General features: G+C 34.9%; 1 protein-coding gene and 1 pseudogene across 1 annotated transcript in view; one reads left to right on the forward strand and one right to left on the reverse strand.

The window, feature by feature from the left end:
- Positions 1-27,972, reverse strand: part of Golph3 (golgi phosphoprotein 3) — a 36,453-nt gene that overhangs the window by 5,425 nt on the left and 3,056 nt on the right. The window contains exons 2-3 of the mRNA XM_047556519.1: positions 9,316-9,447; positions 3,582-3,696 (exon numbers count right to left, since the gene is read on the reverse strand). Of these exons, the coding sequence (XP_047412475.1) occupies positions 3,582-3,696; positions 9,316-9,447 (247 nt within the window). The remainder of the gene's footprint in view (positions 1-3,581; positions 3,697-9,315; positions 9,448-27,972) is intronic.
- On the forward strand, positions 16,330-16,379 carry LOC124987751 (uncharacterized; annotated as a pseudogene).

Below are 27,972 nucleotides of genomic sequence, written 5' to 3' on the forward strand. Positions count from 1 at the left end.
GTAAATATGTAAATTATCAAAAAAGTACTACTATCCCCTGGCAATTCTAACTGATTAGATATTATTGCTTCAATATGTTTATGTTGTCATCAAACCAAAGTGTAGCAGAACAAATAATCTACCCAATTTTAACTTAGTAAGTCAAACAGGAAGGAATTTTATGCCCCTTGGTCATCTATTCCCAAACAACAGGAAATAAAGATGTATATAATTCTGAAAACCCAATTAAATTTCTCTTTGCAGGCCTTAAAAAGAACATTCCTCTAATGCTGCTACAAAATGATTTGTTTTCTTTCTCAAGGGAAATAAACAGGATTAACAGTTTATGACCACTGCTTATTGTACTGAAGTCATATCAAGACCTACCCTCACCTTACCCTCAATTATATCTTATATATTACAACCAATGGAACATGTAATGCTTACATAGTTCCTGTGAGAAATTTCTCAACTCCAAAGTATACTAACTTAATTGTTCAATGTTGCTACTAAAATTGAGAAGAGCCTATACACAGACCCACCTTCAATAAGGTGTTCCATTTATGATTGGACCTTCTCATGGGCAACCATTTCTGCCTCAGAGGAAGTAATAAAAAGGGACCAAGTCATCATCTTCTCTGGTAGCAATTCCCTGGAAGAGGGCAAACCATGTGTGCTCACTCCAAGAAAAAGTGAGTTATTCAGATCTCCTTAGATATAAAAACTGAAATGGCTTTTCAGATCTCTTCAGATATAAAAAATAAATTTCATGAGCAGAAGGTTGAAACCATATGGGAATATCCCAAATGTTGTATACTTCTTGTGATACACAAGAAAAAAGGTATAATGAAATAAATGAGTATCTTGGTATCCTGAAATTTGTCTTTTATGTTTGAAAAACCCAAATTAAGCCAAGTGCAAAGGATAAAGTCACCCCCAAGTTGAGCATAATTAAGACACTAGTATAAATGGGGATGGAAGGAGTACAGATGGATTAGTGAAAATACAATAGAGATTTAATCCACATTAGCTACTAAAGATTTAGTTGCTGCAATTTAAGAATACTGAAAATCTTTTTAAAATTTTGTAATAAAATGCTTGATGAATGAGTAGTGATTGAATTACCAGACTAAAAGATATCACTGTGATCCAGTCCTTAAATTTTTGTGTGTATATATGTGAAAAGACTTGGTAAGTTACACATGCAAATTTAAAATATATAGAATTTACTTGTAATTCATTTTTTAAAGGAAAGTGTGAAAAGTATACATGAAAGGGAAAGTTCTTAAGAGGTTATGTTCACCACCCAACAATCACACTAGAAGAGAATGACAGTGACAGATACCTAAATAATTTCTCTACTAAGAACTCCTATCTTCCTGGATATCATATTACAAAACTATAAGTGGCTTCCCCCATACCTTTTGGCAGTCTAGTTACATTTTGTGACCAAACTGATCAACCACATATACCTTAATGTTTTAGAAAGCCAGTAATTTTCTTTTCTTTTCTTTTTTTTTTTTTTTTTAAATATTAGAGTTTTGTGATTATACTTAGTAGTTGGGTTCATCCCATATTTATACATGCACAGAAATCAATTTCAGTTCATGACTAATTTTATTCTTAAAAATAGTAGTTTAGGGCTGGGGTTGTAGCTCTGTGGTAAAAGACTTGTCTAACGTGTGAGGTTTGATTCTTAGCACCACATATAAATAAATAAAATAAAAATAAAGGTTCATTGACAACTTAAAAAAATTTTTAATAGCTTGAAAACTTTTTCAAGTCTATTTTAAATATATGTATTTTTATTTATTTTTTATTTTATTTTTGGGGGGCATCAGGGATTGAACTCAAGGGCACTCAACCACTGAGCCACATCCCCGGCCCTTTTTTTGTATTTTATTTACAGACAGGGTCTCCTTAGTTATTTAGAGCCTCGATTAAGTTGCTGAGGCCAGATTTGAACTCATGATCCTCCTGCCTCAGTCTCCCAAGTCTCTGGGATTACAGGTGTGCCTGGTTATTTTTATTAATTTTTAAGAGAGATTTAAATGCATGTTTAAATGCATGTTTTAACATGAATATATGTATAATGTAAATAATAATAAAATGAGTCTCTTGGTATATCATCCATCCCAGGTAAAGAAACTTTGTTTCTTAACATTTTTTAATTGCCTTCTTTATTTCTATATTAAAAGCCTCCTGTGTACCATCTCTGCCTCTGGTTACAATAACAACCAACAAACCTATGTTAGTCATTCTCTCTTCTTTACATATGATCACCCATTTTGGTTAACAATGCAACAGCATGTAGTCTTAAGAACACAGACTCACCATGTAAAGGAAGATTCACCAATTTTACCATTACCTCTAATCCCTCTAAACGGGTATACTACCTTCTGTGTTTCTTTCTTATTCCTTAAAAATCCAAGGCCTACATCTTCCTTCAACTACTGAAGTTCTCAAGGATTTGTCTTTTCTGAGCTACCGAATTTTCAAAGAACCACACTGTTAAACTCTAATCTGTTATCAAATTATTAGACATAAACAATTGTTCAAAGTGGACTTTAAGATTCTTTCAATCTGAAAGTATCTCTTAGGTTTCATAGCACCTATGTCTGTATTGTTGCAACAACTGATATTGGATATCACATACTATCCTAAAGCAACTGAACATTTAAAATTTTAAAAATCAAAAAGTTGGGGCTGAACATTTGCCTAGCATGTGTGAGGCACTGGATTTAATTCTTAGCACTACACATAAATAAATGAATAAAATAAGGGTCCATCAACAACTAAAAAAAATTTTTTTTTTTAAAAACCAGCAAGCTGGACACAGAACTGTATACAATAAATGGTTAAAATGGTAAACGTCTCATTATTTATATTTTACCAAAAGAAAAGAAATTTTAATCACCAAGCAAAATCTTGGTACTTTCTCTAGATAGAAAGCATACATTTACTCAAATTAAATCCCAACTGTATTTTAATACTTTTGAGAAAAGCTTAGACTTCACATCTCTTCAATGTTCCATCAAGTGGGAACAGTATAATAGCAGCTCAAGTTAAGAACCAAGTTCAGTTACTAGATAAAATTCACTCAAAATGTTAGGTAAATACAAGAAACAGTCATCTTAAATGTCAACCCACCCCGCTGTGTGACATACTAATTTATACTAAATTCCTGTGACAATGCACATACTGTCAAAGGACATGTGGCAGTCTAAAATATGCTATTAAACTAATGTACTATTAGTACATGTGGTATAAGATCAAGAGATGGTTTTTGGGTGGAGCATCTGAATGTATCTCCACAGCTTAACCAGCCTACACAGAGTAGGAAGTGGGCTGTAATTTTGATAAAGAATGAAGGGAGCTGGAAGAAAGAATATTACATCTCATCAATATATGCTCAGTTTTTTAAAGAAGATGAAACAGATTTAAAAAAAAAATTTCCCCTCTCAATGACTAATAACCTTCAAATCTACCTCAGTAACTAAACAAGATTCTGCTATTTTTTATGGGCTCCTTTCAAAAGAATTTAAAATTGTATAGATGCTTTTAAACAAAATTTTATTTTTTATTTTTATATAGTGGCTTACCACTAAGTAATTCAATCCAGTTCTGAACTGTTTCTGGAGGCTGAGTCTCTTTAACATGCTTTAGAGCTTCATCAAGAAGAACATCCCCTGTTGGTGCATCAGACTTACAGATCACCTAAAACACAAGCAATAAGAAATTATCCACTGATGCCTGTTTTCTGACATATTCATTAATAAAAAACATCAACAACTGTGCAAATAATTCATCAAGCTCAAAGTCCTAACTGTTCATGTAGTATCAAAGTGCAGATTTTAAAATAATTCTGTGTTAAGGAACTCCTGTATTTAACCTAACCAGATTAGATACAAACAAATGAAAATAAGGCTATTATGCAATAACTAGTAAAGCAAAATGCTAGGATAATTCATACTTAATATAATTTCACTTGTTGAACCTTGGGCTATTTGATCCAGAAATTCATTTCTAAAACATTATTAGTTCAAAAAATCAGTCTCAATTATTTGAAAGAATCTCATATATGATAAAGTTGACATTTCACATCAGTACAGAAAGAAATCTGAACATCATTAAACTGGCTAACAAAATGGGGGCAAAAAAATCCAGTAAGATTTGGCTCCTCTGAGTTCCTTCCACAATAAAAGATTAACAATTAGGAAATATAATTGTAAGGATGAGAAAGATTTGTTTTAAAATTGCCACCACTATCAGAATAAAAATTTTACTAAATCCCCAGCACTGCCCTCTGGGGGGAGCAGGAATTAAATACAGAGAGGGCAGGCAGAAAAAGATAGAGAAAAACAAAAACAAAAAATGTTAAGTATTATGAATTTTTCAGAAACCTATATTGGGATATAGAACCCATCTAGAGAATGAGAAAAGTCAGAGGGAAGTGCTTTATAGCTAAAGCATAACATATGGCTTTAGTCAAATACTACATTCCTCCATTCTTCATTAGTGTTGAAGTAACAAATATCCTAGTTGAAATTCTGTAGTATCAAAATTGAATGTTATATTATCTTATTTTAGCTATGGAGAGGTTGTGAAATATATTACTTTCAAACTGTAATGACCATCCTCTCAATTTTTTCCTCAAGTATTCTTTACCTTTTTGCTTAATCTTCTGAAAGGTTAAAAAATATCTATAATATCTTTCTGAGACAGCATAATCAACAGAAATACAAAAACCATAATGTAAGCTGCAAATTTATTTGCAAATTTTCTAGTTATATTTTAAAAATAAAAAAGGTAGAATGGATTATTTTATTTAATCCAATAACTGAAATATTAACATGCAATAACTACTTAAAAATTGAGTTAATATTCCTTATTCCCCCTACTAAAAATCTTCAAAAATCCAGCATATCTTTATTTACAGCATGTTTCAACTTACAATAACCACATTTTAGCTGTTCTAGTGTTTGGTTCAAAAACACGTGGCTTGTGGCTACCATACTGAAAATACAGATACAGAACATTTTCACCACTGAAGAAAGATCCACTGATCAGTGCTGCTTTAGACCACGTTTTTCCTGAAGCATGAGAGAAAACAAGGAAAAAGGGAGACCCCAAGAGAAAATATCATATGTCTTCATGACATCATTTGTTACTTCCTACTCACTCCTTACCTCCAGTGCTAAACCTCAATGTCCACCTCATGCATCCCCCTTTGAGTCAGGTCTACTATCAAGAGTCACCTTCAACTAGGTAAAAGAGGATCATCTTTTTCTTATGAAATTCTGCCCCTCTCCCCATTATTCTGAAAGTCTATCTACTCCAGTTGGCTTTCACTTGGATCAATTTAATTCTAAGTAGTGTCCTTGAGTAAGCGTTAGCCATTTCCAGGACATTCTCCTCACTGCTCTCTCTAGAAGGCAGATCTTATCATGACATTCCACTGATCCTACTTGAAACTCTTCCAAGACTCACTCACAGACTAAGTTCTAAACTCCTTAACAAAATTCAATAAAAGGCCAGGCACAGGAGTGCACACCTGTAATCCCATCAGCTTGGGAAGCTGAGGCAGGAGGATTTGAGTTCAAAGCCAGTCGTAGCAAAAGTGAGGCAATAAGCAACTCAGTGAGAACCTGTTTCTAAATAAAATACAAAATAGGGCTGGGGATGTAGCTCAGTGGTCAAGTACTCCTGAGTTCAATCACCAGTACCCCACCCAACTCCCTCCCAAAAAAATTCAGTAATAGCTGTGGCTCACAAATAAATACGAAACATTCTTTGTAGTAGCTTATTTGGTTTTAATGGGAAGAGGAGGGTTATCTCTAGATATGAAAAAATAATCAAGGATGATATTTAAAGGAAACTTCAACATGAAAGAAATCAAGAGAGAAGATAGTAAATCTAAAGAATCAGAGATTAGGGCTGGGGAGATAGCTCAGCTGGTAGAGTGCTTGCCTCATACTCACAAGGCCCTGAGTTCAATCCCCAGTACCGCAAAAAAAAAAAAAAAAAAAGAAGCAGAGATTATCTAGGTAAAACAATGTTTCAAAAGTGCCACAATATCCTCAGAGATTTAAAAGAAGATAGTACATTCAAAACAAACTTCTGCAAAAAACAAACTTCTTCTTCTTGGAAATCAACATGAAAACCATACTGAAAAACTCAACAGAAGGGTTAGGAAGCAGAAATAGAATCATTTTCAAAACCAAAACATATATATCTCCAGATTGAAAAGAACCCATGCAAATGAATTAAAAATTACCCACATCAAGAAAAACACATTTTCAGGAGCTAGGTGGTAGAGCTCAGTGGTAGAGCACTTGCCTAGCACATGTGAGGCACTGGGTTTGATCTGCAGCACTACACACAAAAAAAGTAAAATAAAGATATTGTGCCCATTCACAACTAAAAAAAAATTTTTAAAGAAATACACATTTTCAGAACACCAGGGATAACAAAAGATAACCAAATACTTGTAGAGAAGAAAAAGGAAATATTATAAAAAAATGAAATCAGAAGAACAGCAGACTCAGTACTCTGTATACCAAATGACAAGGAAGAAATGCCTTCAAAATTCTGCAGGAAAATGAATCCAACATTCTATTCTCAGAGAACCTGCTTAATAAAACTGAGGTGTAATAAATATATTTTCAGGCAGGCTGAGTTTCAAAATAGTTTCTTTCCAAAGAAGTGGAAGAAAACATGAGATCCTAGAAACAGGGAGTTGAATGCAATACAAATGTGAAAGGATAATTTTTCTATGATGGAGCATTTAAGAAAAATTTAAAGATACCTACAAAGAAAACTTTCAAAAAAGAACATTAAGAATTACTCCAGGAAAGGCTGATGTTGTGACTCACTGGTAGAGCACTTGCCTAGCACATGTGAGTCACTGGGTTCAATCCTCAGCACCACATAAAAAAATAAAATATTTTAAAAAATTATACAACAAAGGAAAATATCATAGGGTATATCTGCAGAGAACTGTAGGAACATAATTATAATAGTGTTCCACCAAAAATTTATGAAATATCTCAACTAGAAAGACTGAGGGAATGTGAGCAGGTAGTACATAAAGACAGTTAAATGTTCACTCACCTATTCTAATAAAGTATACATTTTCTCAAATTTATATATCAAGAGATGGTGTTATAAACTTACATAAATACATATCGCATTATAAGCTTAAGGAACAACTAAAAGAATGACAGTGAGTTGAATGGCAGCTCCCCAAAAGTATCCATGCTGTAACTCCTGGAACCTATTTGGGAAAAGGGTCTTTGCAAATGAAATACGGTTAAAGATCTCAAGATGGGCTCTAAATTTGATGACAAATTTGTCTTTCTACTAACAAGAGGGGAAGATGGTATAAACACAGAACAGAAGCAGAAATGGACAGAAGCTAAGGAACAAGTGGATCAACCAGAAGATGGAAAAAGCAAGGAAAAGATCCTTCCTTACAGCCTTCAAAGAGAACACAGCACATCTAGATTTCAGACCTCTGGCCTCCAGAACTGTGAGGGAATAAATCTGTTGTTTTAAGTCACCAAGTTTGTGATAATTTGTTAAGGTAGACCCAGGACAAAGACTGAAAATGATTGTCTCTTAGATCAGAATTAAAGAATGATTAAAGGAGGACTGGGGATGTAATTCAATGGCAGAGCATTTGACTAGATGAATGAGGCCCTGGGTTCAAACTCCAGTACTATCGAAAATAAAAATTAAAAATAAACTAAAAAAAATAAGAAAAAGGAGGCAGAAGATTACTATATTTTGTTATAAAATTTGGTTTTATAACTATTATATATGTATTATCTTAGTAAAAATCAGAACTAAATCAGAATTTCTCTTTCCCTTTTCTTTTTTTTAGATGTGGAATCACCATGTTGTCCAGACAAGTCTCAAACTCCTGGACTCAAGAGATCCTCCTGCCTGGCCTCGCAAGCTACTGAGACTACAGATGCATGCCACCACATACAGCTCAGTAATTGTTTTTAAATTAGCAAATTAATCATATGGAGTATTTTATTAACTACCTAGTTAAGATCACTCAAACTAGTAGACTGAAATAATTAAGTCCAAGCAAGCACAGAACATGTTTCTCTTGGTCACCTCTAAATTCCAGGGTTTAGAACAGTGTATGGTGTACTTAAATCACTAACTATATGAATGAATAAACAAAAGAACAATGAATCAATTGATATTGTTCATAAACACAAAATTGGTTATTACAAAAACAACCAGTATCACACTCTTTTTACTTAAGATAAAGACTGTAACATTCATTTAAAATTACTACAATTTGTAGTAACCCTCTGTATATATTTTATTGATAACTATAATGACAATTTCCCAAGGCTATTTTTCTCCATAAATCACTATGGATGCATAATAACATAAAAACTAAAGTCTATTATGATGCAGTTTTCTAATGCCATAATTGTTTTAAAAACTCTCTCCCACCAGCTTACTTACTTGATTTTAAAAGATTACCCTAGATTTAAACCCATGCATAATATTTCCTAATATACTATGTTTCCTTCCCTCCCTCACTATAGTACCAAGGACAGAAGCCTGGGCCTCATTCATATCAGGGAAGCATTTCTACACTGAATTACATCCCCTGACCAACGATGTTTACTTTTTGCATATACCTCATAATATAATTCACAAATGCATTAATGGTTTTCTTCCCTAAAAGATAATTATTTTCTATAGCATATCCAAAAAATGTTCAGTTCTGACCTAAAAACTTTTAATTTATTAAAACATTATATTAAAGAAAAAATAGTTTTAAAATACCATGCTCCTAAGAAACACAATAAGATAATGGAGAAGAAAGTCTTGAATATTTGAGATTGAGGGTGAAGTTTAAAATTCCAAAAACAAGCCGATATGACCTTTATTTAACTATGCTACAGAAATACCTACTCAAACCTTCACAGTGGAGAAGACGGATCTGCAAAGTTCTCAAGGTCTACTAAAAAGATCAATAGCCAATGAGTAACTTGCATAGTAACCCTTTTGAACTTTTTAAGGTATGTCAAGTCTTTCAAAATCATAGCTTTCAGAAGCAGCAAATAAACTCGGGCACTTATCTAAATCTAAATACGTAAACTGCAGTGGTCATTGATCCTAACAATGAATTACATTATTCATAATGTATGAAAGAACCAGGAAACCAAGAATACAAACAGCGTAAGGAATGTAATCCAATAAAATAATATTTAGAGCACTTTAATTTCTGAAAGCTATTAGAAGAAACTTTGTTATAAGCAGAACAAATTCTTTAAAAAGGATGTTAGTTAGCAATCCTCTTACCTTTCTTGTTAAAAGACTTTTCCGTCTCATTCCACAAGCCTCTAGTTGCAACCTTCCTCTCAATGCTAATTCAATTAACATACAGCCACGTAATCCAGATGATATACAGTCATTCCAAAATGATGTGTAACCCTATTTAAAAAAAGGAAAACAAAATAGTTGATTTACCTTGAATTAAGAGTCAGAAATACTTTTAGTCAGTCATTTTTATTGTCTTTTAACCTTTCATTATCTTTCTACAATAAAATACTGAAAAAATACAATACACACTATTAATCTAGAGTTTCCATGGCCTTTTGTCTTTTCGCCACATATCTTACACACAGATAAAACAACTTTGATCAAAGATTCAGAAATATAATTTGTGCTTTACTGAGCTGTGTATTTAACTCTTACTGATCACAAGTTCCAGGAAACATTCAGTTAACCTCAGACTAGTGTTCTATTAGTAGTGTATGAGCAAGTTAAGGAGCTCAGGAAAAACAATCTAACCAATTTGGCTTCAAGGAAAATTAGAACATCATTTATTTGTTGCTATAGGATTAAAAACACAAGTAAAATTTTGGAATATATCAGAAAAAGACATGTATGAGTCCATGAATGGAAAGGATGGCTATGTGCCTAAAGTTCTGAGAAACAAACAGCAAAAAATATTAGATTGGGGCTGGGTTTGTGGCTCAGTGGTAGAGCACTTGCCTAGCACCTGTGAGGCACTGGGTTTGATCCTCAGCACCACATATAAAAATGAAAGTATTGTGTCCATCTACAACCAAAATTATTAATATATACAGATACAAACACACATACGCACATATATTAGATTGACACTTAGAGAATATAAATACAACATCCAAGCATCAGGGAATCAATCAGGCATCACACCAGGACACTCTTCAAGAGCAAATAACAGGGATTGTGCAAATTATAAAGCCAAGAACTGTGCCAGCAGTTCATTCCAAAATGATGTGTAACCCTATTTAAAAAAAAGAGTCCCAGTTCCCATGAGGAAGTGGAAGCTACAGCTGGTTCTAGCTAAGGCTCTTCAGAAGTGGGAAACAAATAATTCTGGTAGGAGGGAAGAACATGCCAACTAAATTACAGAAGAGTGGACAGTCAGGATTAGGATCCAGCCAGGATTAACGAAGCCTGGACCCTCATATCTGGGCACATTTTTCTGGGGGGGAAATGCAAGAGATTGAACAGGAGCAGGAAGTTACCACTGAGCTACATTCCCACATCTTTTTTTTTGTTTTAATCTTGAGACAGGGTCTTGCTTAATTGCAGAGATTGGTCTTGAACTTAAAATCCTCCTGCCTTAGCCTCCTGAGTCACTGGGATTACAGGAGTATACCACCATACCTGGCTGTATCTGGCACTTTTAAAAGTCAGTCCTGGGGCTGGGGATATAGCTCAGTTGGTAGAGTGCTTGCCTTGCAAGCACTAGGCCCTGGGTTCAAATCTCCAGCAATGGGGAAAAAAAAAAATTAAAAAAAAAAAAAATCAGTCCTGGTACTTAGTAAGGTCAGAGTGGTCAGCCATGAATCTTCATTACTGATACAAGACTTAAAGTAGCCTCAAAAAGCTACCATTCCTAAAAATAAGGGCTTTAGGAAAGTAAGAATATAAGGGAGTCACAAGGGGATAAACAAAATTTTAAGTTTGGGGTTTTTTTTAGAGGCCAATTTAAATGTGAGGTAGATGGGGAAGACTAGATTTGAGGGAACCCTTTTAAAAAACATGGTAAATGTGAATGATCTGATCAAATTAAGATTACCAGAGAATGAGCAAGTGGTTAATAAAACCAATAATATAGAGATTAAGTAAAATGCATGACAATTAAAGCTGTATGAAGCCTGGGAAGAGATTCTACATGAAACTACTTACAGACATGTGGCTAACTGGCCTAGATGCACATGGAGTTCCTAAAGTTTTAGTTCTACCAACATGGAGTGGACTATACCTCATGAAGCAAGAATGGTGTGGAATGTTCTACAGACTGAAAGTCACAGCTGAACAGAATTAAGAAGTCTACATTTGATGGTAGAGGACTAAATATATCTCAATCTTAACTGATCTCAGGGTATCAGCAACCCAGAGAAGTTAGCAAAACAGGGTCTTTATTAACAGACTTTAGAAAATTATACTTAGTGAATGGTTCTGGGAAATTTATATTGGAAAGTAGATGAAGTACCAAAGCTCTGGGACTCCAGGAATATTCCAAAGATTGTAATCAGAAATTAGTCCATATGTTTTAAAATATAAGGAGAGGGGCAGAGACATCCCAAGGGATGGGTCATATCCACCTCCAAAGAATACAGAAAAACACGACTTTGTTAGGTTTATAGATCCAACACACACCAAAGCATGCAAGAACAGAGTATGCTATTAAGATCCCAATATGCTGTGCTGGTGAAATGGGATGTTAGAAAAACCGAAAACAGGCACATTTGAAAGTTGTACCTGTGCAGTTCACAGATATCCAACAAAACTAGGAAGAACACAAGAGACAGGAAGAAAACCCTGGGAACAATTTAAAAAAAAAAAAAAAAAGAAAGAAAGAAACAAAACAAAAACCTACTTGCCTTTTACCAGCTACCTCTTAATTGTAACCATTAATTCCCAGAAGGTAGAGACTTTTGCAATGGAGCACCAGTCTACAGAGTCCTATACCAATCAATCTTCTGTTTACAGTCTCCAGGTAAGAGCCTCAAATGGCCAATCTTCAGGGCAGAAAACACTAAGGTTGTTTAAAACTAAACTGGGATAAACTCCCCTTTTCATATAGTATACCACTCAAAGCTAAGAAGCCTACAAGAAAAACTGAATGACACAATAATAAGGCAATGACCCAGAGGACATACTCTGCAGACACACTCCTTCATTCAGTGGGCTGTGTCAAGGCCAGAATTTGGGGAACAAAGACTACAGGAAATCCAAGGGGGTTCTACATCTAAGCATGAATCAACTGATTTCTCTCAGTGATAATATTGATACTTATTTGGATTCCAACTGCCTAATTCCCCTTTTTTCCCCTTCAAATGGCTCAACCTGAATGGAGAAAAAGTATTTTTACTGGGCCCCTAAAACTGCAAACAATGAAAAGAGTTCTCACTACTGATCTACTATGAAGTGGCTAGAAGTTTTCTGTTAAGAATCAATTCAAAAGGTTAGCTACTCACAATTTTATTAAAATATAATACCTATTGTACAAATGTCATGAGGGATATATTTGGATGTGTTGTAAGATTTTTTTTCTTTTTTTTTTTTTGGTACTGGACATTAAACTCAGGGACACTTAAACCACTAAGCCACATTTCCAGCCCTTTTTATATTTTATTTAGAGACAGGGTCTTGGTGGGTTGCTTAGGGCCTCACTAAGTTGCTGAGGCTGGCTTTGAACATGCAATCCTGCCTCAGTCTCCTGAGCCGCTGGGATTATAGGCATGCACCACCACCCAACTGTGAGATTTTCCTTAATGTGTTATAAAAATATTTGCAACATGGGAAAAAATGCTTATAACGTGTACATATATATTTTTACATGAGAACTAGAAACAATATATAAAAACATAATCTTAATTTGAAATTATGTAAATATATATACATACGTAGTTTGTATGTATTTATTTTAAAAATCTTTTTTAAATGTTCACATCCTTTATGACCTTTAGGAAATACCACTGACAGAACTTATGTACCGATACATTGACCTCATCATTTATCACAGTAAAACAAAGAAATAACCTAAAAATGAACAAGAACAAGTAAGTTCAGTGTTTCCCAAACTTTCTTGACCTTGGATCACTTATTTTTGATATGCATTTAACAGTTTGCAGAATGTTACAATTCTATGGAAATCATTGTTTTAAATTCTGTATAGATTAGTGTTAAAATGAGAATTACGTTATCAAATTATAATTCCCATTTTTTTAAGTTGATAAGAAGTGTTAGCAGCAGAAATGTCTGGTGGTTACAGTTATTTTTACTTTAGACTTTACAGATTAAAGGAAGAAAAGTGAAGGCAAGAAGACTGGAAAAGACTATGGTTGTTCAGGCATATACAATAATAATAACATAATAATAATAATTATTATTATTAATATAATATTAATATAATAATATAATTAATATAATAATAATAATAATTAACATAGTAGGTATAATAGTGATAAAGGCAGTAAAAACTTCCAATGAAAATACCTAAGGACAAATTAAAACAGAACTGGGAGGTAGTAAGGAACAGAGCTCAAGAGCCCAGACTTTGAATAACACTTGGCAATTCAAAGTAACCCCCACTCTGCCGTATATTATGTAATTAAATTTCCAAGACTAGTTTTCTTTTCTAGTATTTATAAAGAAACTCCTAGCAAACAGTTATTTTTAAATAAGGACAAATATATACAACTAGAATGGAATAGGGAATGGGAGATGCAAACTCAAATACTTAGAATGTACAAAGAAAACATGAGTGAGTAAAGAAGCCCAGGTGTAGACTGTTACAAATGAGAATGTCCTGGCCTACCAAATGCAAAAAAAACAACTCAGTTCAAAACAACTGCTGGCATGGTGCAGTGATGCATGCCTGTAATCCTAGCTCAGGAGACTGAGGCAGGAGGATCACAAAATCAAACTCAGTTTCAGCAACTTTGAGACCCTGTCTCAAAATAAAAAATAAATAAAGGACTGGGGATATGGCCTGATGGTTAAGCACTCCCGGGTTCAATCCCTGATACCAAAATACCTGCTGCCATGTATGTAGGTACACTCCTGCCACATCTTTTAATTTTTCAAGAACAAATGTCTTTTGCATAAAATGTCCCATATTTGAAATGGTTCAACTATCAAGTTTCACCACCACACAGACCAAACAAAATATACCTACAAACCAGTGTAACTTCTAAACTAAGTCTTTTACAAAACACATATTAAATGTTTTCAATTACTAGTAATAAATATGTACAAGTACAGAATATAGTTTTCATGTACAAAATATTTCAAACTGAGACCACTAAAACACAACACTGTATCTTCCACACAACATTTCAATATAGAGTTGAATTCTAATATAATCAATGTTCTGAAATTGACTTCCTAAACAGACTTTCCCCAACAAAAGAAAATAACACGTTACCAAAACATGGGGTTTACTACCAAACCCAATCCAAAACCCATACTAATAATGCCCCATGTACAGAAAGAGGTGACTGTGCCTGACACATCTAATTGGACCAGGATGGGTAAATTAGTCAAGAACCTGAATTTGGTACACTGGGTCAGTTATGTGGGCACTGGAACTGTAATTGTGGATACAGAAGTTACAGGCCATTTTGTACAAATGCAAGGGAATAAAGGTAAACAGAAAAGAAAACAGAAATATTTGCACAGTGAAAATGAGAGATTATACAATCTGAGGCAGACCAAGACACACAAACACACACACCCTAATAACTGAAGCATACCTATGTTATTGGACTAAACCTTATTTCTACAAGATATACTTAACTGTATCTACTTTTACTTAGGCTACTTTGAGGGGTTTTGGTCTTACAAACACATAACTTTTTTTTTTTTTTTTAAACTTTCACTCTTAAATTTTTTTATTTAATTTTTTAAGTGTTGATGGGCCTTTATTTTATTTATGTATATGTGGTGCTGAGAGTCGAACCCAGTGCCTTACACATGCTAGGTGAGTGCTCTATCACTGAGCTATTTCCCCCAGCCCCCAATATTTTTTTAATTTAAATAGTGCTTCACATTTAAGGTAATAACATTAAATGCCTGCATTAAATTACCTCCAACTGAGCAGGGCACAGTGGCACATGCCTGTAATCCCAATCACTCTGGAGGCTGAGGCAGAGGATCCCAAGTTCAAAGCCAGTCTCAGCAACTAAGCAAGGCTCTAAGTTACTTAGTGAGACCCTGTCCCTAAATAAAATATTTTTTAAAGGAGGGGTGGCAGTGGCTGGGGATGTGGCTCAGTGGTTAAGCACCCATGAGTTCAATCCCCAAATTCAATCCCCGGTACCAAAAAAAACTTTTTTTTTTTTTTTTTTTAACCTCCAACTGAAATACTGAGGCAAACATATAACTTCTAAGACAGAAAGACCAAAAGGAACCTAATGAAATACTGGACTTAAAATACTGCACCTAATATTAAATCAGTAATAATCTGACAAAGGTCTTTTCTAGTTCAAGTATAGAAAACAGAACTGAAAGATTCATCATAGGCCAAGAAATGCTACACATGACCATGAAAATCAAATTTACATGAACTTAACCTCTAGGTTCTACTAATTAGGAAATCAGCAAGTGTGATTATCACAATAAGAGTAGATACTATTAATCAATCAATCAATATAATCCATTTGCCAGAGAGCAAATAAGAACTTATCAAACACTGCCTAAAATTTTAATGCCATATTCCAATTAGCCTCACTTAACTCCAAGCAAATGCATAAACACACACACACACATACACTTAAACATATTAAAAAGAATTTGCAAACAAATCAAAACTGAGGAACATTCTACCAAATAACTGGTAAAGAACTAGGAGAAAAAATGTTTAAAGAATTAACAATGGCTCTTCAAGAAAAAAAAAAAAAAAAATTCATCAAATACAGAAACTCTATAAAGAGATGGTAGTTCTGTAGTTGTAAAGTATAGTAAATGAAATGAAAATTTCACTAGAAGAGTTCAACAGATCTGAAATCAAAGGAAAAGAATCAGTGAACTTGAATTTGAATAACAAAAATAAAAAGAATGAAGAGAGCTTCAGAGACCATAGGACACCTTCAAGCCTCCCAGAATATCAGGAGTCTCAGAGGTGGAGGAGGAAGCAGAAAAAAAAAAACAGGCGAAAAGTTCCCACATTTGATGGGAATACATTCCTCTAAGAATCTAATGTTTAACAAATTCCAACAGGGGCAGGCACAAAGAGATCCTCACCCAAACACATCATAGCATATTACTGAAAGACAAAAATGAAAAGCAAACTTTGAATATTCTGGTTTCTCTTCAAACCGCATATATTTTTCACCTTTTACTAAAGATGTCCGTGGAGAAACTGGGCCATGGCCCAGCAGCTCAGGAGGCTGAGGCAGGAGGATCCCGAGTTCCTCAGCAACTTAGTGAGAACAAAAGCAACTCAGCGTGACCTGTCTCAAGATTAAAAATTTTAAAAGGGCTGGGGACGTGACTCGGCAGTTAGGCACTCCTGAGTTTAAAAAAAAATTTTAAAAATAAAAATCACACCTTGAAAGCAGCAAGAAAAAAGCCTAGTTATCACATCCTAGGAAAATGGGATTACAGGTAAATAAATTCTCAATGGAAACACTGAAGGGATTAGGACTACATATTCAATGTACTGAAAGAAAAAACTGCCAATAAAGACTTCATACAGCAAAACTATATTTCAAAAAAAGAACAAAGTATTTACAAATAAACAACTGATCTGGCTGATAGAAAACCTACTTCACAATAGAAATAAAGAATTCCTGTTTCACATTAAGATAAAAAACTGGGCTGGGGATATAGCTCAGTTGGTAGAGTGCTTGCTTTGCAAACACAAAGCCCTGGGTTCAATCCCCAGCACCACAAAAAAAAAAAAAAAAAAAAAAAAAAAGTAAATAACCATAAGACTGTATACTTCCTCATTGGCCTTTTAAAACTGATTTAAGCTGGGCATGATGGTGCACACCTGTAATCCCAGCAGCTAGGGAGGCTGAGGCAGGGGGATCTCAAGTTCAAAGCCAGCCTCAGCAAAAGTGAGACACTACGCAACTCAGTAAGACCCTGTCTCTAAATAAAATGTAAAAAAGGGCTGGGGATGTTGCTCAGTGGTTAGGTGCCCCTGGGTTCAATCCTTAAAAAGCTATAACATTTCCAACAATAATTTCATACAAGGCAGGGGAGTAAATGAAGTTTCCTTGAGCAAAATATATATTTCACCAGAATTTGATTAGTATTAACTTGAAGAAGAGTATAATAAAATGAAAGGTGCATCTTGTAATTCTCGAGCACAACCACACACACATAGGCCTCAAATGGATATGACCAAAAAAGTAAACAGTGTAACTGTAATTTTCTATTTAACACAAAAGCTGGGAGGCAATATACAACCAGACAGACTTCAAGCATTCCGCAAATATGATTCTGTCAATTAAGAATTTACCAAAGGATGGGGTTGTGGCTCAGTGGTAGAGCACTATCTAGAATGCATGAGGCACTGGGTTTGAACCTCAGTACCACATACAAATAAAATAAAGATATTGTGTCCACCTACAACTAGAACAAAAATATTTTTTTAAAAAGACACATCAAGGAAAAAAAAAACCTTCAGATCAACATCCCTGATGAACACAGATGCAAAAATTAAAAAAAAAAAAAAAAGAATTTACCAAGTTGTGGCTTTGAGCAAGACAGCATATATGATCTATTTTAGTTTTTTAAAAGTTATTTGTAAGTCAAGTAGGGTAGTTTAAAAACTGATGAATAGCATGTAAAAAACCGTCTGAGGAACAAAGTTTAAATACACTGGATAGATAAGCATTTCTAATGGGGTACCTAGAAACTGGTACTAGGCAATGTTATACATAACCGAAAAGATAAAAAATTCAAGTGTGGGGCTGGGGTTGTGGCTCAGTGGTAAAGCACTTGCCTAGCACATATGAGGTACTGGATTCTATCCTCAGCACCACATACATAATACATAAATACACTGTGTCCATCTACAACTAAAAATATTTTTTAAAAATCTAAGTCTGGTCAGGTGCACGTTTGTAATCCCAGTGGATTGGGAGGCTGAGGCAGGAGGATCCAGACTTCAAAGTCAACCTCAGCAAAAGCGAGGGGCTAAGCAACTCAGTGAGACCTTGTCTCTAAATAAAATACAAAGTGGGGCTGGGGATGTGGCTCAGTGGTTGAGTACCCCTGAATTCAATCCCCAGGACAAAAAAAAAAAAACTCAAGTCTGCAATTGACACCGAGCTCTTAAATGTGAAACTATAAGAAAACTTGGGAATATCTTTTCCATATTGTTGGCAGTTACTGAGGAGTGACAACTGTAAACTACAATTAGATTTTAAAACTTCAAGTTAGACTCTCATGTTTATGGATTCTGGACTACACAGAAATCTGCAGAACTCCATGGACTGTTTCCTAAAGACTATTCATCCCAGTATGCCAAGGAAAGTAATGAGGCCTGCAGAATGCAACTTGCAACTTGTCATCAAAATGAATACAGAAGCCAGGCACAGTGCTGCATGCCTCTTATCCCAGCAATTCAGGAGACAAAGACAGGAGGGTTTCAAGTTCAAGGCCAGTCTCAGCAGCTTAGTGAGGCCCTAAGCAACTTAGTGAGACTGTCTCAAAATTTTAAAAAAATTTTTAAAAGGGCAGGTGATACGGCTCAGTGGTTAAGTGCCCCTGAGTTCAATCCCCAGTACCAAAAAATATAGATACAAAGCTAAAAATAAAGAGAGATTTCTAGATAAAGGAAGTTATCCTACCTTTGTATGGAGACAGCCTCTAAAATGGCCCCAGATGAACCGTGACTCCTGGTATTCATGTACACAGGTAATCACTTCCTTAGTGTGAGCTTAGGGACTTAATTCTAATAAACAGAATATGTCAAATATGATTGTATGTCATTTCAGAGAGCAGGTTACAATAGACTGTAGCTCCCATCTTGAGTCTCTCCCCTCACTCTGCTAGTTGCCATGTTTGGAGCTGCCCCATATGAGAAAAGGAACTGTGGTTCTCAAACAACCTTCAGAAAATTGAATCCTTCTGCAGTTGAGAATTCAGGTCAGACTAGCTCTGACCAACCACTTAACTGCAATCAGTTAAGTATCACCCAGATTCCTCCTTCACAGAAACTATTTAGTATGTGTGTTGTTTTCAAGTTAGTTGTGTTACATATATATATATATATATATATATATATATATATCCATATATATCCCTAATGGTTGAAGGGGAATGATGATGAGAAAGTAAGTAATGACTAAAAGGACAGAAAAAGTTTCACTGATGGTGGTGATGGATACAGAACTTTATAAATACACTAAAAAACTTTGAATTACACACTTTAAAATGGGTGAACTGTATGAACATGAACTATATTTCAAACTACCAAAAAAAAAAAAAAAAAAGTAATAACTTGAATGAAGTCACCTCTAAAATCCCTACATATAACTTTATTTCAAAAGAATAAAAAGTGAAAAAAGTTCTTGGCAAAAATAAATTAATCAAGAGAATGAAGAGGAGCAGTTAAATGCAGATTTAAAGGCTATATAAGAAAAAGCAAATATATAACTGGAAAAGGCATAAAATTATATGTACATTAGCACATGATGTAATTGGGTATCTAGAAAAAATGAAAAAATGACTGATAATAAAATGACAAGATTATAAAATTGATATTAACAGTAGCTATATACAAAATATAAATGTTAGCATGTAAAAAGTTAAAATAGAGCTGAAAAGACTTCATTTAAAAACAGCAACAAAACAAAGTACCTAGGCAAAACCTAGCTAAAGAAGACTTTTAAAAACTCTTTTGAAGGGGCTGGGAATATAGCTCAGTTTATAGAGTGCTTGACTCACAAGCACAAGGCCCTGGGTTCAATCCTAAGCAGCTTTAAAAAAAAAAAACTCTTTTGAAAGACTTAAAAACAGACTTAGATAATGAAAAGATTTCTCATTCTTAGATACAGACTCAATATTATGAAGTTATCAGTTCTCCTTAAACTAACTTATAAATTTAACATGATCCCAATAAAAATAGCAACAGATGCTTTCCCTGGGAGCTATTCAAGTTAAAGAAAAAAAAAGTCTAAAGAAGAAAAAAAAGAAAAAGAATATAGCCAGGAAAATTTGAGGAAGTAAAAAGCAACATGAGCAGACCAAAGTGGAAGCCGTCCTAGGAAATACTGAAAGATTCAGAAGTCTTTAGAATTCAAATGCTGTGATACTGACTAGAACGGGAATAAATACCAAAAAAAGAAAGTTCAGAAGCAGACCTATGTATTTTACTGAAATAAAATACATGATAAACATGTCATCTCAAATCAATGTGAATTAGTCATTTTAGTCAGTAATGTTGACACAATCTGATAGCCTTTAGGAAAAACAAAACAGGACCCATACATCATTATACTGGATGAGCATACTAAAATATATCCACATAATGGAATACTATGGAGCCATAAAAGATCTCTATATAGCCAGGCTCAGTGGCACAAACCTATAATACCAGTGACTCAGCAGGATCAGGCAGGAGGATCACAAGTTCAAGGCTAGCCTCAGCAAATTAGTGAGGCCCTGCTTCAAAAAAAAAAAAAAAAAAAAAGGAGCTGGGGATATATCTCAGTGGCAAAATGTTCCTGGGTTCAATGCACAGTATCAAATAACAGGGAAAAAGAAGAAAATTAAAAAAAAAAAAAAAAAAAACCCTCTATATAACAGTGATAGAGAATAATCTTCAGAATATAACATAAAAAAGGTGCAAAATGCTACCTTTTAGAAAGGCAAGAATATAAAAACATTCACATATAGTTGTGTATTATGTAGTTTTGCTAAAAAACACCTTTACCCATGTTATTATAATGATTATGCTTCAAAAGTTCCTTTTTAAGCAATCTGCAACTCAGAATGTATTCCTCCACAAAAGTACTAACCAGGCCTCAGATCACTAGGACTTATATGGTCTCCAACTTAAATCAACCCCTCAACAACCTGACATATCTATCTGATGCTTCCCTTGGTCAAAGTTTTCACTACTCTCCATCACAACTATTTCAAAATCCCATACTCTCCAATCCCTGAACTTAGCTCATCTACAGATTACTTCACAGAAGCAATAAATCAACCCAATAAACTCAATCTTACCTATATATGTTCCTTTGTCTGGTTACCAAAAGAAAACTGCCCTGTCTAAAGCTAATCCTTCTACCCATTCTCTTACCTGAAGACCTCTGTTCACAACTCCCGTCTTCCTAAATATTTTAAAGCTCTTGCATATTCACCAGAACCTCCCTGTTTGTTTGCCCATCATGTGCAGGAGATTAAGGACCAACCCTGCTCTACCTTCTTTCCATTCATGACAAACTCAAAGTATAGTCAAAAAGGAAGTCTCCCTTCTACGTCCCTAGTCCAGGGCAACATGATAAAATTCTCAAGAAAAAGATTTCATCTAACTCCTCCACATACACTGCTGCTGACATTCCCCTAGTTTCTACAACCCAACTCTTCTGGTTTTCCTCTCTGGGTCTGTCAACTCTTGCTCAGAGTCACTGACATGTTACTCTTCTGCTTCCCATTCCTTCAAAGTAATGCTCACTGGCCTTTTCTCAGCTCCTTTACACACTTGTCTTGAGACATCTGAAGCATTCAGATGCTAAGCATTTGATGTATATCATGTCTAATCCTTAAAAGATTAGAAATTCTTAGAAGATTATAGACCTTATTCTTCCAATTTCACAAGACTATGGAACTCAGCTCAAGGAGAATGAGAAAACTGCCAATTATTTCAGGAAGACATACTTCATACCCAAGAGCAGTGAACTCTAGATATTGTGTTATCACTACTACTTCACATTGTCAATATTTTAAGTTGAGAAAACTTTGAAAAGTCCTACAAAAGTATATAGAATAATGAAGGCACATAAATTTTCTATCTAGTCAACACAACATGATTTATTATATAGTGGCCTCTGCATGATTTTCTTACAGCAGAAAAATCAACACCACTTGAGAGGCAGAGGCACGAAGTTGCATGAAGTCCCAATTCATGACTACATGTAAATACAAGGATCTAAATTGTCATACATCAAGGAAGATGTTCTAACATGCAGTCATTATAAATAATAAAACATTATACTTCTGGGTGTGCCATCTGAATTTTTCATGAGCACACACCATGAAAAATCTATTTACTGACATGGGAAGGTGATCACTATATGTCCTTAAGAGAAAGAATGTTAACAGAACATGTGTTATAAGACATTCCCTTCACTTTTTAAATAAAAATGAGCATAAGCAAACTCCTTTAAAACAAGACTAGAGTCGAGCCTTGGCTGTAATCCCAGGAAAGAGGCTCAAAATTTATCTTTAGCAGGGCACAGTGGTAGAGTGCCTGTAGTCCCAAAATCCGGGAGGGTAAGACATAAAGAACACATGTGCTCAGGAGTCTTAGACCAGCCTGAACTACTCCATGAGACCTCATCTCTAAAAAAACATCTTATCTCCCCAAAGTGCTCCATCTCCTCTCCATCATTCCTCTTTGGCCACCCCTCACCTACAGGTATTTACTCCACTCCTCAGAGTACTCAACACCTACCCACTCTACCACTGATGACAGAGTCACTTTTCCCTTCCTCATGAAATCTGGGAAACAGACCATGACCAAGAGCTCCCTCCCTTCAAAAAAATATCTCTTAGCTGGGTGCAGTGGCGCACAGCACACACCTGTAATCCCAGCAACTCTAGAGTCTGAGGCAGGAGGAGAAGCAAGTTCAATGCAAGCCCCAACAAAAGTGAGGTCCTAAGCAATTCAGTGAGACCTTGTCTCTAAATAAAATACAAATAGAGCTGAAGATGTGGCTCAGTGGTTGAGTGCCCCTGAGTTCAATCACCAGTACCCCCCCCCAAAATTATCTTCTAAGTTATTAATATAAAAACTTGGGGCTGGGGAGATAGCTCAGTCAGTAGATTGCTTACCTTGTAAGCACAAGGCCCTGGGTTCAATCCCCAGCACCAAAAATAAAATAAAATAAAATAAAAAATTACAAGTAGAAACAACCCAAAGCCCATGAATAAACAAAATAGGTATTATAATGGATTATTATTCAGCCTTAAAAAGAATAAAACTGTGATACATGCTACATATGAATGAACCCTGAAAAGGTAATGTAAGTAAAATAAACACAAAAGGACAAGTGTTGATTTCATTTGCACGAGGTCCCTAGAAGTAGAGACAGGAGCTAGGCGTACGTGGTGGTACACACTGCAATCCCAGCAGCTGGGAAGGTTGACGCAGGAGGACTCCAAAGTTCAAAGAGAGCTTCAGCAACTTAGCAAGGCCCTGTGGCTAAGCACCTCTGGATTCAATCCTCAGTATTAAAAAAAAAAAAAAAAAAAAATCCAGAGACAGAAAGCAGAATAATGGTTATCAGGGACTGAGGGGAGGGGTAATGGGGAGTGAAGTACAGAAATTTCAGTACAATATGGTTAAAAAGATAGAAATGGTGATGGCTGCAAAATAAGTAATGTATCTAATGCCTCCAAGTTATACACTTAAAAAAGGACAATATATGTTATTTATGTTTTACCATAATTTTAAAAAAAGTTTAAGATCTTCCACTTCCCTTTCACTCTTCTAGACTGTCAGTCATGATTACAACTATGGAGACTGGACAGGACCCACACTTCTAATGCTTCCAGCCTAGTACTCAGGACACTGCACTAAAGTCCTGGGTTCCATTCCCAGCACCACACAAAAAATTAAGATTTCCAGCTAGTACAGCAGTGCACAACCATGATCCCAGCTACTCAGGAGGCTGAGGCAGGATTATCACAAATCTGAGGCCAACCTGGCAACTCAGCAAGAACCTGTCTCAAAAAATAAAAAGGGGCAGGAATAGCTCACTAGTAGAGTGCCCCTGGGTTCAATCCTCAGTACCACCAAAATATATTAATAAAAAATTTCTAAACCTCATATAATTATTTCAGTTTCTCAACTTTTATTTCACCATTGCTACAATAGGGAGCATTTTTAGACTTTTCCCTCAGTTACCTATTCACCCACAAAATTTTTTAAAAATGGGATATTTTGTATATTTACTCATATACTGTACATATATCTGTTTTATGTTTTATATAAATATCTATGAATATAGAATATGAACACTGAAAATATATGTACACACACACACACACACACAGAAGAGAGTATCTAGACTTCATAGGAATAAGTTTTTTTCAACACCATCCCCAGAAACAGTTTTCACTTTCAGGAATGATATTATAATTTTTGAAGTTCCATGACTCAATTTAAAATATTTACTGAGTGGTTGATATATGTCAGGCTGAGAGAGTACTGAAAAATCTGAACAGCACCATAATTAAGCTTTGTAGTTTATTATATGAATTCTGACATACACAAAGGAAATAAACTTTAAAAATAGAGATTTACTTCCCAGCATTTGTACCTAGAGTAAAGGGCCTGGCACAGAGAATGTGCTCACTAAACACTAAGCTCAATAAACATGGAAATGGTTAGAATCCTAAATGTGGTAGTTACACTTCTCCTAAGTTCACATATTAAGATGAGAACTCTGGAACAGGTCACAGAAATGTTGACTTCATATTTCAAAAATTTTTTTTTTTTTTTTGGTACTGGAGATTAAACCCAGGGTTATCAGTGAGCTCCCTCACCAGAGCTCATTTTCTTATTTTGAGACAGGGTCTTGCTAATTAGGGCCTCTCTAAATTGCTGAGGATGACTCAAACTTCCAATCCTCCTCCTCAGCCTCCTAAATTGCTGGGATTATAGGCATGTGCCACCACGCCCTGCTATTTGTAAATCTTAAAGAACTAAAAATCCAATTCACTACAACCATGAAACCTGAAATTTTCTATAGTCAATTTCAGGAGGAAAAAGGAGGATGAGACAAACCAAAAACAAGAACCTTAAACTAAAACAAAAAAAGAACTCTATACAGTCAATTTTAATCTTCTGGAGTCATTAAATGCTTTGAATACCTAAGAAAAGTTATATTCTTTCCCCCAGGAAAACAGGCACACATTTACAGAAGGCTCACAAAGTTTCTAAACCCCATCTGTTGACTCCAATTTAAGAATTTCTCCATTAAAGACATATGTAAACCAAATACAATCTAATAAGTATATAAATAATTTTTAGTTCAAAATGTTTTATGATAAAAGAATATAAGGGGTAGGGATACAGATCCATGGTACAACGACCCTGGGTTCAATCTCCAATACCAAAAAAAAAAGTATATTTATCAGAAAAATTCTTTTAGGTAATACGCTATACTTTACTATTAGTTGTATTCTTACAGATCAGAGGTTTACCAAATGATTAACAGTCTGTTTTCCATTTTAAAAATTCAAAAACTTCAAAATACACTAAATGACATTGTAACACTATGATATGCTACTAAAACAGGTTGCAATCTTTCCAGTTTTGAGGAGAGAAATCTAAAGCCATAAACATCAGCACAGGCATGAGGGAACAGCAGGGGATAAACACCTTTCAGAAGCCTTTATTAGATTTTTTAATTACTAAAAAATCTTCACAAGTGAAATTCTGAATATTTGTCAAATGTATTTCTCATTTACAGATTTGATACGTAGAAATGGCATACATCAACTGCAAACTTGGAAAGGAATTTTTAAAAATCAAAGTTATACATCTTGACAAGTATTTTTATTTCAAAGTAGTGACCATGGAAAATTTACTCCCCATTTTTGAAGCCAGTGTAAAAACCACAAGAAAGCCAGTTAAATTTAAACAACTGAATTCTAAATTTAATTATTATCCAACTCAAGCATCTACTTATTTTTCAAAATACATTAAATTAAAACTCTATCTAGAAGTATTAGAAATGCAACCCTTAAAAAGGAACTTTACTGAAGGTGTTGGAACTTACAAAATTGAAGTGACTGGAAAATCAGGCTAGAAAAATACATCACCAATGCACTAGAAAGAAAGAAGCTCAAAAAAACAAACCAAAGAACAGTCGAATTCACACAGGGACACTACTGAAAAGATCTCCAAAAAACTCCAAAGAGCTGTTGCTCTTTCCAGACCCAAACCCTAAGAGAAAACATCTTGACTGGACAAGTCTGGTTGTAGCACAAAAGGGTAGGGGAAGATGATTCAAGAGGACACCACAGGGCTACACACACAATGGGGAATTCTCAATGACAGAACCAGGAAGACATGGTGGAGAAAAATAAATGTCCACAACACTACAATCAAAACCATTTCCCATGAGAACTCCAAAGCTCAGAGAACTTCAATATGTAAAGCAAATAATACATTCTGGACTGCAAGTACAATGCTTCACTTCTCTATTCCGTGGGCATACTTTGTATCTGGCTATTTGAATAATCAAATCCAACCTTAAAAGGCTAAGATTTACCACCAATGAAGTCATTCAAAAGTAATTTGAGGAGCTGAGTTCAGTTTCCAACATACATGCACAGTTATTTGAAAATAACCCATTATTTGAGGTAATTCTCAATAAAATGAAAATGCTCTACTGGAGTCATCTACAGGAAAAATACAAATAAAGATGACTAATTCACAGCCAGCCTGAACAACTTAGAGAAGCCATCAGCAACGTTGTGAGACCATCTCAAAATAAAAACTTAAAATGGGCTGAGGACATGGCTCAGTGGTAAAGCACACCTGGGTTCAATCCCTGGTGCCAAAAATAAGTAAATAAAAACAAAAAATAAAAAGGCTGGGAAAGTGGCTCAGTGGTTAACTGCCTCTGGGCTCAATCCCTGGTTTCAAAATAAAATTAAAATTAAAAACAAATAAGAGGAGGTGGCCTGGGGATGTGGCTCCATGGGAGAACACTTGCCTAGCATGTGTAAGGCTCTGGCTTTCATACCAAACACAGCAAAAAAAAAATGGGCAAGAAAAGAGACCTACCACTTTTGCTGTCCCTCCCCCTCGAATACATGGAGGAAGGGCAGGGATAACAGAAATCTTGCTAATTAACTGGAGGTTGAATTCAAGTGTAAACCTAACTGCCATCCTTGCAATGCCTTTGAAGTTACCTATGTCACTGATTCTTCACTCAAGAGTGAGCAGCAGAATCCCCTGAGGGGTCCAGGCATCTGTGTTTTATAAAAGCTGGAAAGGAAAATCACTGGTAAAAAATCTGAAATGTGCACTTAAAAAAAAAATTTAAAAATCAATCTCCATAACTTTAGACTCACCCCAATAGGCAATGTGAAGCCAGACCATCTGTTTATTGGCAAACTGAACCTTCTGTTCAGTAAAATAAAGGAGGCTTGATTCAGAATGTCAAAGTAATCTTTAAAATATTGTAGACTGTGTTAAAAGTAAATTAGTATGACAGTAAGAATAAACAAGTGACAATTTTACACATGGACTGACCAATGTAGAACAAAAGCCAGACACAAATAAAAGTACAAAAACCAAGCAAAATTAACTATCCTAAATTTCGAAGTTAAGCAAGTGGTTACCCTCAAGGAAATTATAGCAACTGGAAAGAAACTCAAGTGAGGCTTCTGAAGAGTTCGTCATATACTATTTCTTGCCCTACGTACGACTGGTTTAACAGTAAGCAGTTTGTAAAATTTTACTACACTTATTTGCACTTTTCTGCAGGTTTACTGCTGTCCAACTTCTTAAAAAAAATTTTTTAGTTGATGAACCTTTATTGTTTTTTATTCTTTATATGTGATGCTGAGGATCGAACCCAGTGCCTCACACACGAGGCAAGCACTCTACCACTGAGCCACAACCTCAGCCCTGTCCAACATTTTTAAAGAACCAAAATATGTAAATTAATAAGCCTGTTTTTTTAAAAAATCAGAGTAAAATTAATTTCACTATTAAGCAATTTATTAAAATGATTGATTTCAAATAAG

The sequence above is a fragment of the Sciurus carolinensis genome, chromosome 6, assembly GCF_902686445.1.
Source record: "Sciurus carolinensis chromosome 6, mSciCar1.2, whole genome shotgun sequence".
Taxonomy (NCBI): Eukaryota; Metazoa; Chordata; class Mammalia; order Rodentia; family Sciuridae; genus Sciurus; species Sciurus carolinensis.